We start from the raw sequence: 15,859 nt of genomic DNA, 5'->3' as shown, positions 1-15,859 counted from the left end.
ATTAGGTGACTTTCATTAAATAATTTATACACTTCAAATTTGGCTGGTAATATTAAAGGTATATTGATTATGTGCTTTACCTCTAAAAAGTATGTGCTTAATTTCTACTTTTAAATCAGGTGAATTAAATTTCATATATGCTACTCTGGATTGCTTATCTCTCAAATTTAAAGCACCAAATCAGATTAAAGTATTTAGTTTTATATCTTTATACTCAAGCTACCCTTTGTTAAAAAGAATGAACTCACATTCTTTAAGTTGTACATTTATATATGACAGTTATATGAAAATTCTGTAGATTGAATTAATAATTTTAATAGTGTTCACCTCGGACATAGACGATTAGTAAATGTCTCGATAATTTATACTCATCAGAGTAGGCTAGACAAGTGAGGTCTGAATGTTAAATTACTTAAAGCCTCCTTTCCTGTAAGGTCTCACTGTACTTTGATTAAAGAGTATTGACGTATAGAAGAGAAACTACGATTAATGTGTCAATTATTATAAATAATGCTGGTGTGTTTTAAATGTTCTTTGTAAAGGTTTAGGCTATCCATCTTCTTTATTATACAGGTAAATTGTTTAATCTGTGCATGAAGGATACCCAAAACAAAGTTTAAGGCTGACTAATTTCTTAAGTAGAATTAGAATTGTTTTACTAACAGGTTTTGTAAGTTAAACCAAAACAAATCCATGTTATATGGTCTACCTAACTTTTGAAAACAAAACAAAAGCAAAAAAAAGGAGAGTGGGCTCCTGATCAAATCAATAGTGTGTTTAATTATGTACTATAGCATATCATATGAGTAACCATTATAGACAATGGAGTCAGGCATGCCTGGGCTGAAATTCAGCTGTGCTGCATACTTGAGACATTTGACCTTGAGCTAGTTATTTAGCCCTCTAAGCCTTGTTTTTCCATATGAAAAATGGGGATAATACCTACGTTGGAGAGTTTGAGAGGATTAAATGAGGTATGCAAGTGATTTGTGAACAATCATGCATAACCTAAAACGGTATGTATGGCAGACATACATCACAGAAACATCAGTGTTTCAGTGTCTACACTGTTTTCCCAGATCAATTCTTGACATGCTACAAACCATACCAAGAATGTTTAGTTTTGATCCAAAAATGTAATTGGATGGCATGGATATAATCAGAGAAAAGGAGACATTGTTTCAGGCCAGAAAACTCATGATGTAGTTAAGTGGTACAGCAAATTGTGTTCTAATCCTGGCTCTTCCACCATTTAGCTGATTTCTTTGGTCAAGTCATTTAACTTTCTTGGTTTTCCTCATTGGTAAAATTAGAATTTGAGCCTTTGGTCAGATTTTAAGATTCCCTTGAGTATGAGTCCATACGTAGACATGTTTCATGAGAGAGCTGCCAACTTAAACCTTCCTCTTGGTCAAACCCTTTTCCTGCCCCCCGACTATTGTGTGGCAAAAAATGAAGGTTGCAAATACTCCTTAAGTAGGATGAATGCCCAGGAAAACATTTAAAGTGGCAATATGTGAATCATTCAACTTTCTTTGTGGTTTCTGAGTAGTAAGTACTGGGATACAGAAATAAAACTATCCTGCCTTCCAAGATCTCAGGCTATATGAAAATAATTACGATTTGAAGTTGCATACTTTGATAAACGTTATAGGCTGTGATGGAGTAAATTTAAGTTATTAATGGGAACAATTTAGGACATCAAGTCAGATTTGTGTGGGGAGGAAGGAAGTAGTTAGACTGATTTCTGTTTAAACTTAACTTATTCTCTACAATAGGCAATACATTTATACAGTTCAAAATTCAAAATATATGAATATAAATCGAAAGCCATTCTGCTACCTCTGTCCTCGGAAGCAACCCATTATTACTTTTGCTTTCTTCTGAAGCTAACTCTAGAGTTGAATCTTAAGAGTCATTCAGATTAGGTCACTGATGAGAGAAGCAGATGATTTTCCAAGTAGAAGGAGAAGGCAGTTTTGTGTAACAATATGGAAGAGTGAGAATATGTCAGATTTGGAACATGATGTGATTAATTTGACAGTAATCAGAGTGAAGGGTTTAAATGTCACGGAGAGAAATGGAAATTTTTATTAAGTCTATGGTTGCCGTTAAGGTGTTTCTTGAAGCTTTTATTGTTAAAGTAGTATGTATCTTGGAACCATTTCAATACGCTTTTTAGTGATTATTGTATTTTTAATTAAAATCTTGTGGTGAAGTTGTGTATAAGGAAATCCTGGGGGAGCTCTGAATCCCAGAGGTGGAGTTCTCCAATGGAATATACTAAATAGCTTGGTATACTTGGCTCTAAGTTTATGAATTCTGTTTGCCTTAAGTGTTCTGTTTGCCTCAGTAATACCTTAATAATGATGAAATATTTGGTATATGTTAAGATACTGTACCAAAAGTTGATCTTTATACAGCATATTTGGAAATCATAATCCTATGTTAAACATAGACCAGGCTTAATTGTTTCAGACTGTATGTATACATAATCTCATTTTATCTTTTCATTAACTGTAATGAGTGTTTTTCTCCCCTTTTTTATGGATTAAGGAAACTGAGGTGCTGAGGATTTGAGTCACACAGCTATTAAGTCACACAAGGCATAAGGTCACATTCAGGCCTTCTGACTCCGAAGCCAGTGCTCTTGGATATTCCCAGAGTTAGTTTTGTTTTATTACTTTCCTGACTGTAAGATAGGAAGAAGGAAAAGCTTCTGTTGCCCTGATCTGTTGTGTTGTAACCCTTTATCTAAAGGATATTTTAAAAATAATTTAAAATCCCTAGATGATAATGTTGGAGATGGCCCTTGTTGTTCCTTGGCTTACTGTATTTCCCCGGTTTCTATTTAGAGATTTCTGAAGTTGAGTTTTGACATAAGAGAAGGAGAAGGTATTTGCTGAGGAGAGGGCTCATGTACCTCATTCCTTAAGCTAAAAGAGTTTTTTAGCTTAGTTTTGAGGTAGAATATATACGTATGTTTTTCCTAGCTATTATAGTTAGTTACCCTACAAAGATAGTACCTTAGTTTAATAGGTAGACATATGTCACATTTAAGTTACTTTCTCATGTACTACTTTATGTACTTGGTGTGATTATCATGACAGACTGTTCAGTATATAAAGTCAGAGAGAAAAGAAGTATTTTGTTCGTTGGTTTTGAGAATTTTCTACAAATAGGAAAACAGTGTTTTAGGTGAGTCTTCCTAAGAAGTGCTTGATTGGCTTTATATTGAGCTTAGTAGCTTACATTGACATCAAATATGTTGTTAGAGAACTGTTTTCAAATTTTATTTCTTGAGCAGAAGAGAATTTGTGACCAAAGCTGCATAAAATTCAGTATTTCTAACACATTTTTAATATCATTTGCCTCTTGGTGCCTTCAGATTTCATAGGCTGTAAACTTGAAATGATCCCCATTAACAGTGTTTTCCATAAACTCTCCATTTCCTCAATTTTATGCCATTCCAAAACAGAGAAGTCTTTGATCAGGCCATTCAGTATTTACAGATGGCTCTTTTGAAGTTCTCGATCAACTAGGTTTCACAGGCATGACTCCTTTAATCTGGGCTGCTAATCAATGTTTTGAGACTAATTGTTGCTATTTGCGAAAAATCAGTTTATGGATAACATCCCAGCTTAAGTATTCCAGAAATGAGATATTTCATATTTTATAAGACTAAATGTTTATCCTTGGAATCTCAAGTATTTAAAATTTTTTATGCTACATAGATTGTATAACTCCATATGGCTTATTCATTTGGAATATATATGTAAAAAGGAATTGTTAACTGCCAGCTTTTGCAACCTAAGTGTATTTGTTGACATGTTCTAAAGACTTTAAGTCCATATATAGTACTGTATTTTATTTTACAGTTATTTTTCTCGCCCCCAAGATATACGACTAACTGCAGATATGGTCTCTTTTCACGTCTACATTTGTCCTATGAGAAACATTTCGTTATTCGTGTCTGTGCTGTAAAAATTCTGGAATTTCATAACTAAAGTCATGTGACTTTATTTTAAACCAATTTATTTGGCATTTGAATTTGATTCAGATTAAATATATATGTATATATTTTTCCAAAATCAGGGGATCTGAAGTTCTTCTAAAGAATATCTCCCTTAAAAATATATTGTAAATGTTCTTTAATGAATTTTGAATTCCCGACTTGCAGAATAACTTCCAAGTTTACTCTTTGTTATTTTCTTGTATTTACTACCTTCCTCTTTGTGTCACTCTGTTTATTTTAAACCCAAAGTCTCCAAACAGACCTGTGTGAATAGCAGACTTATTCCCATGTGGTCTTGGGTGAGCCTGGTAAAAAAGCCAAATTGAGTTTTCAATTGGTTTAGTTGGCTTTCATTTAATTTGGCAGACTGATTTTCTAAGTACAGTGAAAAAAAGGGGCCTGGCAAATATGTCTTGAGAGGATACAAGCTGTTAAATGAACAGTAGTTAGCAATCTCTTAATTCTTTCTTGATATTAGTAGGTCCAATCAGTGCCTGTAATTGCCTTAGACCTAGTCAGGAGAAAAGTAGAGAAACAGTTAAAAGAACAGAAAGGAGTTGAAGTAGGGGAAGCAAAAAGAAGTACGCACAGTGAAGACTCCTAATTAATCAAACAGTTGCTTTGGTGACATACTGGCATCTAGTGTCTATCTGCCTTTCCAAGATTTGGATCATCTAAAAGATACCCTACTGGTTAAAATTTAAAATGCCTTCTAGAAAATATTTTTTTTACAATTCAGTAGATAAATATAGGTCCTCTTAAAATTTTATTTATTTATTTATTTTTGGCTGTGTTGGGTCTTCATTGCTCCATGCAGGCTTTCTCTAGTTGTGGCGAGTGGGGGCTACTCTTTGTTGCTGAGCACAGGCTCTAGGCACGCAGGCTTCAGTAGTTGTGGTGCACGGGCTTCGTTGCTCCATGGCATGTGGGATCTTCCCAGACCAGGGCTCGAACCCGTGTCCCCTGCATTGGCAGGCGGATTCTTAACCACTGCACCACCAGGGAAGTCCCCAGTATGTGTCTTTTAAGTTTTGTTTGTTTGTTTATGTATTTATTTATTTTTGGCTGTGTTGTGTCTTCATTCCTGTGCGCGGGCTTTGTCTAGTTGCAGCGAGCCAGGGCTACTCTTCATTGCAGTGCGTGGCCTTCTCATTGCAGTGTCTCCTCTTGTTGCTGAGCATGGTCTCTAGGCGCGTGGGCTTCAGTAGTTGAACTCGGGCTCAGTAGTTGTGGCTTGTGGGCTCTAGAGCGCAGGCTCAGTAGTTGTGGTGCACGGGCTTAGTTGCTCCGCGGCACATGGGATCTTCCAGGACCAGGGCTCGAACCCGTGTCCCCTGCATTGGCAGGCGGATTCTTAAGCACTGCACCACCAGGGAAGTCCTAATAATATATGTTTTCATGTCCTATGAGTTTTGAAATCATGGAATTCTATTGAGTGAGTATTTTATTTGATGATCATTGATACTTGATTGCTATTCCAGTAGAAGTTGGAAATAGTTTTCTTATTGTACTAATAATACTGCAGACTCTCCTAAGGCACTAGTTAGGGTCTCAGAATTGCCATGTTGTATCTGAACCTCATTTTGATGATAAGGATAATAACTGTCATTTATTGAGCATTGACTAAATGCCAGGAGCACTAGTTACCTATTACCCTGCAAGGCTAGATGGTAATATCACCATTTAACTGATGGAGACAGACCTAGAGAGGTTAAAATTTAACTCTGTTATATGCTTAGCATAGTGGTTTAAGAGCAAAACCCTGGGACCAGATTGCCACTTAACTAGCTCTGTGACATTGGGCAAGTTACTTCTGTCTGACCCAGTTTCCTTATCTGTGAGATGGGAATAATAATAGCACCTAGCTCTTAGAGCTGTTGTAGTATTGAGTTAATAAATGTAAAGCACTTAGAATAGTATACAATAAGCACTTACATTCTTAGCTTGCTACTGTTATTCTGCTACAGCACTGGTCAGGAATTTTAGAAGTGATGTGGCAAGTTTTTGTTGGCTCCCTATTGTATGGGTTGGGAGTGGCGGAGACCGTGGAAATATGCTGAGGTGGAGACTGAACTGTTAGAGAGCAGGTTTGTCAAAAGGTTAGTCTCCTGAGAACTTCTGAGATGTGAGGTGAAACCAGCATGCTGAGAGCTTGCCCCATTAAGATTCTGTAGTTATAGCCCTAGGGAATGTGTCTCCAGGGAATAGTAGAAATGGATGGTGATAATGGTGTATAAGCTCTTACTTAAAGGGGCACTGTACAAATGAAGGAAGTTAGAAGGCTGCCCTCCAATTGCAGCACCATTTTTTGCCTTAACCCAGAGAAACCACCCATAAATAAATGAATTCTGAAGGTGGAAATTGTGTCAAGTCCAACCCAGAAAAGGACTCATTGGTCACCATCAAATCCTGTCAAATAGGTCCTATGAAGAATTTTCATATCATGAAGCTATTGTTTAACTAATTTTACATGAATACTGTATCTGAGAACAGTTTTGTTAAACTGTTAAATGTGTAGGGATTTATAAAGGCATCTGATACAGAGTAGTTGTTGATTTAGGCTATGAACTGGTCACATTCATATGTATGTAAATGTATATACACACACACAACTGGGTGCTAGTTAGTATTTCATTTTATATGTATTACGCCTTTTTTCTAGAACTGTGATCCTGAATTGTTGTTAGGGTCTGCTGGATTTTGTCCAGTTTTTAAATTTCTTTCAAAATGTTTTTAATCAAGCTTATGTGGGTTTTTTTTCTTTTTATTAAAGTAGTTGCATTGTATTAGAAATCTAAAATCTTTTTTAAATTTTTTGGGAAATGAGTTTATTTTATTTTTTTAATTTTTATTGGAGTATAGTTGCTTTACAATGTTGTGTTAGTTTCTACTGTACAGCAAAGTGAATCAGCTATACGTATGCATATATCCCCTCTTTTGGATTTCCTTCCGGTTTAGGTCACCACAGAGCATTGAGTAGAGTTCCCTGTGCTATACAGTAGGTTCTCATTAGTTTTCCATCTTGTTTTGAAAAGTAAGTGATTTTACTGTACTTTCTCAACTTCATTTCCATTTGATTCTTGGATCTCACAGGAATCCTTCAACTGCTTTCTTCCAAGCGTTCCATTTGAACACGATTCAGGAATCAAAGAACCTCTGGGATAGGTATGAATACTTTCATATGGAATGCATACATGCAAAAGTGTATGCATGAACTGCTTTGCACTGTAATGGTTTCTCATCATTAAAACTGATCTTTATTATTTGGGGGGGGGGGGAATCACATGGTATCCAGCATGGGACAAAGCAGCAAAATAAACCAAAAGGACAAACTATATTTTAAATAGAATATAGACATACTTTCCTTTTTACTGCACTTAAAAGTGTATTTTTTGAAGGACTTTTTCTATTGGATTTTATTACATGAAATATCCCCTTACCCATGTGTATTTAATGTAAAAACATATTTTATAAAATCAACTACCTACAGTTATTTTAATTTTGTGCCATTTTATATGATTTCTCTGTAAAAGTCGTAGTGACTCAAAGCAGAATGTTATTTCATATTAAGAAATTGGAGGAGGGAAAAGACTAAGGTATCAAAGTAGTAGTCATTGTTTAATTCTCGGCAAGAAAATTTAACCTTAAGCTTGTTTGCTAGAATTCACCAGATCTGCATTACTGTTTTTTATAAACCCTTAAAGCAGTTTGTTTTCTCACAGAAATGTTGCATAAATTTTATTTTTAACTTTTTAAAATATAGACTGAAGTCTTGGAGTTATGTATGGCAGCAGATACTTTGGTTTATCTTTCTGCTTAATACACATTTTAAGTAGTATATGCTCTGTTCACTTATTTTGCTGAATATTTATTAGCACTCCATCATTCTGTGTCTAATTAATAGAAGTTGAGTGCAAACAATGTTTTTAAAACTCACACAAAGCTTTGTTAGTTTCTTTTAACTCTGCCTGGCAGCGCATTTGTGTCCTTTGGCATATTTTGGATAACACTCCTAGACTCAACTGCATCTCTTTCATTAGAATAGAGTATTGCTATGTGCATGTACGTGTCATGTGAAGACATGGTCTACATTGCTCAGAAATGATAACAGTGTTTTAATTCTTAGGCTTGATTTACTGTATCACTCAAGAAATTTTCTAACAAACTGTCTTTTTGGTGATGTGTTCCTTACTTAACTTAAAAATGTTTTTAAATGGTTACTTGTAGAACAAGAAGTTTTAAAATGTATAGTGCTATGTTTATAAATTCAGTTTTTAATTTGAATTTGTAGCAATATAAATTGAGACATAAATGTAAATTGTGGCATGAAACAAGCATGAAGTTTTAATCATTCAAATGGCTTACCAGACGTAGCCAGGGTGAGTACTTTGGGGGTGTACTTTATACTTTTCCCTTAGAAAAAGGAAAAATAGTACTCTTTAAAAATGTTATAAAATAGTTTTTAGATATATGGTAATTTATTTCAAATAGCTAACTTTCATGAGCTACCATGACATCAGTATGAATAATATCTATTATTTTCATCAAAACAATGTAGAAAGTTTTGAGCTTTATTTTTTATAATTTGGATCTAATTAAAAGATATTTTTTCATTATAAAGCAGCCATACACGTTGCCTGCTCATCATTTGTTACAGCTAAATACTCCTTATCTGTTTTCTTTTTTAGATACCAGAAACGTTTAAGGTATCAGAAATCAGGCAAGCTGCTTTATCTATAGTTTCTCATGGGTTGAAAATATTTTCTCTTCTCCTTGGAGCCTCTTGTCCAGAACCAAAGAATTTTAACAGATACTTGGATACTTGTCTATAGTGTGTTAGTGCCAAAATATAATCAAAACTTATATTCTGTATCAGCCATTCTTCACTGTAAGTTGGCATGTTGGTACCAAGGTGACAAGCCCAATGCAGTAGAAACTGACTAGTGGCTTCCTTTTAGCTTTTCAACTAGCTTAATTAATTTTCAGTTGAGAAGAGCAGTAGTGGCTGGCCTTATTAGTTCTAACCATCTACAACTTCAGTTGGCAGGTATCTGCAAACTTTTTAATAGGTTATGAGCTAATAAAGTATTTTGGGACTGTTTATTCGTTTTCTTCATAGACAGGGGTTGAAGATTAATGTGTGTTAAGCTTTGAAAAATATCTCACCAAGCTGCCTTGTTCATTTTTGACTATTATAAATTGAAGATTTTTTAAATATTATTAATAGTTCGGCAATTATCAGTATTTTTCAAGGATGATTCTATTAAATAGAACCATTCAGAAATTTAAGGGACTATAAATTCCTTACATTATCTACTTAAGAGGTATAAATTTGCCTATCAATGTGGATATATACCATATTTCAGGCTCCTGTTTATGAAATCTTAGAAATCATTTTCAGTAGGGGCAGCTTTTAAGCCCTGTGCCAGTTTTTATTAAACCTGCCCTAGATAGCTGAAGATTCTTGGTTTTTGTCTTACTTGAAAGACTGGTATCTTTTCTTCCCCAGAATTCTTTCAGCAGACTATCTTTTAATCAAAATATAAGTAACTAATATACCTTCCTCACGTTGACTTAGAGCTCTCTAATGGCCCCTTTGTTTTCTCCACTATTTAAATTAGAGTTAGCAAGTTGAGAAGCTTTCCCTCAGTCTGCTTCTGCCTATATTTAGATATTCTCTTTCCATTGATACCCAATGTTTTATTCAGTTATTATACTAAAGTCGAAGCTCCTGTCAAGCCTTCCTTTCCCTTTTCCTGTAGGTGCCATCATTTTCTGTCTTCTGCATTTGTCATTTGCAGAGTCATCAGGGAATCAGTCAGCTGAAATCATCACCAAATATAAGAATAATAGACACTGATAGCTAAAATAATACAGGGAGCCCAGATTATTTGCATTGACTGTTTATTAAAATGAATAATGTAGCTTTCTGGAGATTATCTTACTCTCCAGGAAGCTTTTAAGCCCTGTGCCAATTTTTAGTGATAGCCTAGCCTATTGGTGTTTCAGAATAGTAACTTGAAAATTTGACTTCCTGTTTTTTCTTCTTTAAAAAACAGCTTCCCAGACAATAATTCTTGGCATTACTTTGTTAAATCGACAGAATTAGTTTAGAAACCTATCCTGATGATCACTGGGGAGCAGGCTTTCATTGGGAGTCCTTTGTAAAAGCTAAGGGTAAGAATTTATAGCAAACAACTTTACCCTCTTGTAAATATCAGGTCAGTAAGGTAAAGGAGTACTAGAGGGAAGAAACTTTACCTCAGGTTTACCTCAGGTAGACTAAAGGAAGAAATCAGGTAGCTTGTAAGGATTTATCCTTACTGATAAACACTTAAAAGTGTTTCTGCCTCAATGAAGAAAATACTTAAATGTAGTTAACAAATGAGAGTAACAGTTGCTAGGTGCACGATCCCCTTGAGTCAGCTTGTCCTTCCTCATGATAGCACCAATATTTAAAGAGAAATGAATAAGGGAAGTAATATACATGAATTATTAACTTAAAATGAATGAGTAAGTTTGTCTTTTTCTAGATACTTGATGATTTCAGTTAAATTAAGTCTTTATAGTGATTACTTACATCTATTTACGTCTAGTTTCACAATTGTATTAAAATGTTCTTGTTAAATAACCTCAAGTATTTTGTGTTAGACAAGGCATCCAATATTTCCTGTCATTGTGAGATTTCATTTTTGAAGTTAGGAGTAAATCAGAACTAAACTACTCCTATGACACAGTTTGTTTTGTTTCACTTATACTCCAGGAAGCTTGGATACATCATTAACACCCACTTGTTAACCCAGATGGTAAAAACTCAGGTTTCAGAATTTGGATAATCTAGTTTTTGAATGCTCGGTGCTAATGACTTTTAAAAAATCTTTTTATTGAAGTATGTTTTGTATCAGAAAAGTCCACCATTCATATATGTACAGCTCAAACTGAACACATATGCATGACTAGCACCCAGATCAAGATACAGTAGTATAAGCTCTTCATGACCCCTTCGTGCCCCCTTCCTATTATTTCCCTCCTCTATCTTAACTTGCAGTAAGTGGAATCATACACTATGTATTTTGTGTCTGTCCTCTTTTATCCAGTATTATGTTTGAGGTTCATCTATATGTTTCTGCATAGTGGATCTGAACTACATAATTTTAAAGAATCACCGTGGTGGGTTACTTGTTAGAGATTGTTACTGGTTAAATGTTCTCTCCTAATAATTATACTCTAAGTACCTTGAGGATATAAGCCCAAACTGTTATGTAACCACACCAAATATATTTCCTAATAATTTGTACCTAGTACTTACATAATTTATTATCTGATTATATTTTGACCAGTTTCAATTAAGGATATGTAGTAGAGGATAATCAGAGATGCTAAAATTTAGAGGAAAAGTGTTTAATGGCCTGTCATCTTTTTAGGACTGGATCTCAGATTTAGATGAAAACCTGTCCAGATGACGTTAAAGCAGGAAGTCATAGCTATTATTGGATGATAGCATTTGTGAATTTAACAGTCTAAAGTATGTGCAGCAATTGAGAAAGTGAAAGAACATGTATGTAAATTCAGGGAGGTTGAAACTAAAGTTGAATAGGTAGAGTAAAAAGTACCTAGATACTAGTTGGCTGCATTTTACAGTAATTGGTTAGCAAGTGACAAGCCTGCTACAAGAGCTAATGTAATTTGAGGCAATATTTATCTAACTAGAATGAATAGGAAAAGATGGTGACAGACCTATTGTACTCCATTTCTATATGATAGTTACTCTAAATACAAAGCTAACTAGAAAATCTACTTTCTTTATATTCCACCTGGACAGCCAGGTGGGTGTTTCAACAGACAGGCTTGAGCTTACTTTCTGAAAGGAGATGGGCCCCCAGGGAAATAGTCTTGCCAATCACTAGAAATAATAAAGCTGTCATCCTATTAATCAGGAATGTTTGACTTTGAGGTTTAGAGCCAATTACTTTCAAAATCCCTACCGTGTGGAGTTCTATTGGCACACCACTTAATTCTAAAGGAAAAAAGAAAAGAGGTAAGAAAAGTTTTGAAATTGATCTGCTTTACTTCTGTTTTGTCTTTGTTGCCCATGATTTTAAGAAAACCTCAAAGAGCTGTGAATTTGCTTAAGGAACAAACGGAAGGCTAACAAACTATTCTCTATTAGAAAAGAATTCCCGTGTCAGAGACAATTAAGTGGTGGCCACAAATTGGGAAACCAATGATTGGGTAGGATTCGGTCACGCAGAGTGAAAGGACCGAGGGAAAAGGCACCTTCCAGTTAGAGGAAATACTGTGAACCACTGTGGAAGTACAGGGCATATGTGATAAGGATGGTTAAATTTGATTGGTGCATAAAACATTTGAAGACAACAGAGAAGAAATGGTGGATTGGATAGAGATCAAAGATATTAGAAAGGTAATGAAGGCCTGAATTAGGCAATGGAGATGAGGAAAGAATGGTTATCAGAAGGTTAGAATTAAATAATTTTGCTACTGATTAGATATGATAGGGAAGCAGTCAAATTTGACTCCAGCGTGTCAGACCTAATTGAGGGAATGGTGGTACCATTAGGAAGTATTAGTGAAATAGTTGGTTTGGGAAGGAGAAAATAGTGATGAGATTTTGTTTTGAGTCGAAGAGCCAGTGGAAAGTCAAGGTGGAAGTAAATACTCAGGGTTCAGCTTTAGCTGCAGACTTGCAGCTTGGTAGAGAAGTTAAGGCTAGAAGAGATTGAAGAATCTTTTATTTATTTGTTTCTTTGTTTATATTATTATTATTTTATTTTAGAGTTCTAGCTTTAGGAAAGGATAACATTTCCTAGGAACAGAGTAGGGGAAAAGGATCCAGCCAGGACCTTGGGCAGCACTACCTACATTTAGAGAACAACAGAAACTTTGAAGAAGATAAGTGGTCTTAGAGACTAGAAGATTCTAAGAATATTATTTCCTAACCAAAAAGAAGGGAAAATCTTTGAATCTCTGTTTTGAAAAAATTTTAAATTTTCAATAATCTTACCAAGTTTAACATCTGTGAACATTTAGTCATCCTTGCTTTATCATCCTAACATATTTAGGAGCCATTTAAGAGTAACTTGCAGATAACATGTCTATTAACCCCAAAATACTTTAGCATATGTTTCCTATTATGTAAAAAATAGTATAATTACCAAATTCAGATTTGTTAGACTGTTATCTCATACGTAACATACAGGTTCATATTCACATTTTTACCAGTTGTCCCAATAATGTCATTCATGACCATCTTTTACCTGATCCAAAGCCTAAACAAGATCACAGATTACATTTAATTATGAAACACCTGTCTTTTTTCCTCCTGTCTTATATAAATAAATAAGTACTTCACATCTATTAGCCTCCTTTAAGATTGTTTAAATATTCACCAAAAAAGGAAGTGCTAATGTTCTGGATGAAATAACTGGGAAAAAATGCATCTGCTTAACTAGTCTGTATTATAGGGGCTGGGGAGAAGAGAGAGGAAAGGGAGTACTGCCTAAAATCCAGCTAAAACAACTACTGGGATTAGAGAAATTTTTAAGAGGAGTCTTTTATTTCTCAAAGTTTAGTAGGGGGTGGCAAGAGAAGCAGAACATAGGGATATTAATGTGGGTATATCCCTTAGAACAGAAATTGAGGTATATTCTTGTACTAGTTTTTTCTGTACTGTGATTTTTATACATATGTATTAAATTGGGATTTTAATTATCTTGAGTTGAGAAAAAGTATAATTTGAAGACATTTTTACTCACCACTTGGGTTCACAAAGTATGTGACTGCTATCCTTTATGGTCTGTTGTATCCTCCTAGTTTTATTGTGATAGTTGCCTAAGGTGGATTGTCTGCTGCCAGATTTTTAACCATAGATCTGTATCTCATTGTTTGAAGTGGTGTTTCAGTGGATCCTAAGCATTTCTTCTCCTCTTAGCTTTTCTGTGGCTAGCTGAAATGGGACACCTGACATGCTGATATTATTTTCAGCACATGACTGGGCTTCAGGATTGGTGATGAGAAATTATTAACTGCTCATCCACTGTTACATGCTTCTGTTCATGTGCTTACCACCTTCTTCTTTAGTTAGTTAATTTTCTCTACGTAAGTCACCACAGCGTACCTACTCTGAGAGGTCTTGATAATTATTTTCAGGATGAAATTTGAGAAACAATTAAAAAACTCGGAAATAGTTGGTAAGGTCTCTTTGTTATTGTTGTATTTTAACTTTTCACCAGATGGGTTTTAAGTAAACCAAGGCTTTGAACAGAACAGAAACGTGTGTGTATAATTTGCTAAACCCATCTTATTTTTTTCCTGAAGAATGTAGAACTCTGTAGTAAAGCTTTTTAAGAAAAGACTGTTACTGAACTTGTTCAAATGAGAAGGAAATTTAAATATAGCCTGAAATTATTGAACCAGAACAAACATATAACATCTGTTTGGGGGTTTTTTCCATTCTAGTTCTTCAACAATTTAAAAGTATGAACTCATACCTCTTCTATGTATTTAAACCTGCAGATAGTTTTGGCAGCCTATTGAGAAGAAAGAAATGTTAAGTGGAATTATTTTAATATTTTGTTTTCATTAAGATTTGGGTTGGTAGGTAGTTAGATGAGAGAAATGACTGACTCTATTCTAGCTGACATTCTTTGTGTGTGTGCGTGCGCTTGTACTAATATTCTAAATCATGCAAATCAGGAAATGTATTAGATTTTTGTGATGGATATAGAGCATTTAAATGCATTTGCTTACCAGAAATTAGCTTCTGTGTTTAGGCTTCACTTGACAACTTCTAAAATATTTTCCACATTTGACAAGTAAACTTAAATAGGTGGTAATAATTTAGAATGTGTATTCATTGATAAATATCCTCAAGAAATAGCATTTTTATGCTGTTTTGTTTCCTGGTTATTGTCAAAGTTTGAAGATCCTCGGTGGTAAATACTAAAAAATTTGGACGATGCTCATTGTATTTTTTTTCGGTTTTTAATTGTGATATTTGGCCCAGAAATAGTGGTGCTGTAACCTGTGTCCTGGAAGCCAAAAACATCTTTCTATTAATATATGTCTACTAGTGGTAATATCAAGATAAAGAAGGTATTCTCTTTCTAGATCTACACACTATTAGAAGGAGAACAGGAAGGGAAAAAGAGTTGTTTCTGACTAATCCCACTCATGTTCACAGTGACTATTAATCTTCAGAAAATTTCTGTCTTTATTGACAGCAGCTGTTTCTTAGATATTGCTAACTTAGGCCAGAAAATGTTGCTAAATGTATGTCTGGGATAGTCATAACAGTTTGTTTCAAGAAATTAGACATTAACTCTTAGGCGTAACACGTGATGATATTTTAAATTTTAAGAACATTTATATTTCTTTTATGTTAACTGTAATTAACAAGAGCTCGAAGTCAAATATATAGCTCTGTGTTAACAAAGGCTGCAGGACCTTATTGCATATATTTGAGTAACACACAACTTGCTTCTGCTTACTTTGTTTTTCCATTTTTATCTTCTCCCACCCCCAATTTCAATATCCTTTTTTTTTTTTGGTATCCTCTCTATAAGCTGTTTCTACTCCTTTTGAAAGAAAGAAGAATATGAATCATTTGTGAATAAGCATGATCTGTTAAAAATATCTATCACTATCTTGTTAGAGCTCTTTTTCAAAGCTGCATTAATGAAATTCTTGCATATCTTGCACCAGTAGGTGCATTTGATACAATACATAAAATGCTAAACATCTTTTTTTTAAGTTTTTAACATAACTGATCATTGTCTTAAATTATATCTTGGCTCAACCACAGGTACAAGTTTCCTATAATTGTGT

At 34.5% G+C, this 15,859-nt stretch overlaps 1 protein-coding gene across 14 annotated transcripts in view; it reads left to right on the top strand.

The window, feature by feature from the left end:
* TSC22D2 (TSC22 domain family member 2) overlaps positions 1-15,859 on the top strand; it is a 54,548-nt gene that overhangs the window by 7,649 nt on the left and 31,040 nt on the right. For 3 of the 14 annotated variants that reach the window (XR_008616678.1, XR_008616705.1, XM_055083214.1), the window contains exons 2-3: positions 7,109-7,180; positions 8,704-8,735. The exons of 3 other annotated variants lie outside the window; for them this stretch is intronic. Coding sequence is in view for 7 of the 11 variants with exons in the window: in XM_055083214.1 (XP_054939189.1) it covers positions 7,109-7,180; positions 8,704-8,735 (104 nt within the window). In the remaining 4 variants the exon portion in view is untranslated. Of the gene's footprint in view, positions 1-7,108; positions 7,181-8,306; positions 8,384-8,703; positions 8,736-11,952; positions 12,046-15,859 lie in introns of those variants that run through there. 8 more of the 14 variants (XR_008616800.1, XM_007100392.4, XM_055083447.1 and 5 more) reach the window with 5 other exon arrangements.

Source organism: Physeter macrocephalus, chromosome 1, assembly GCF_002837175.3.
Source record: "Physeter macrocephalus isolate SW-GA chromosome 1, ASM283717v5, whole genome shotgun sequence".
NCBI classification, from domain to species: Eukaryota; Metazoa; Chordata; class Mammalia; order Artiodactyla; family Physeteridae; genus Physeter; species Physeter macrocephalus.
Note: the sequence above shows the minus strand (reverse complement) of the source record. Positions and strands in the feature narration are given on the sequence as shown.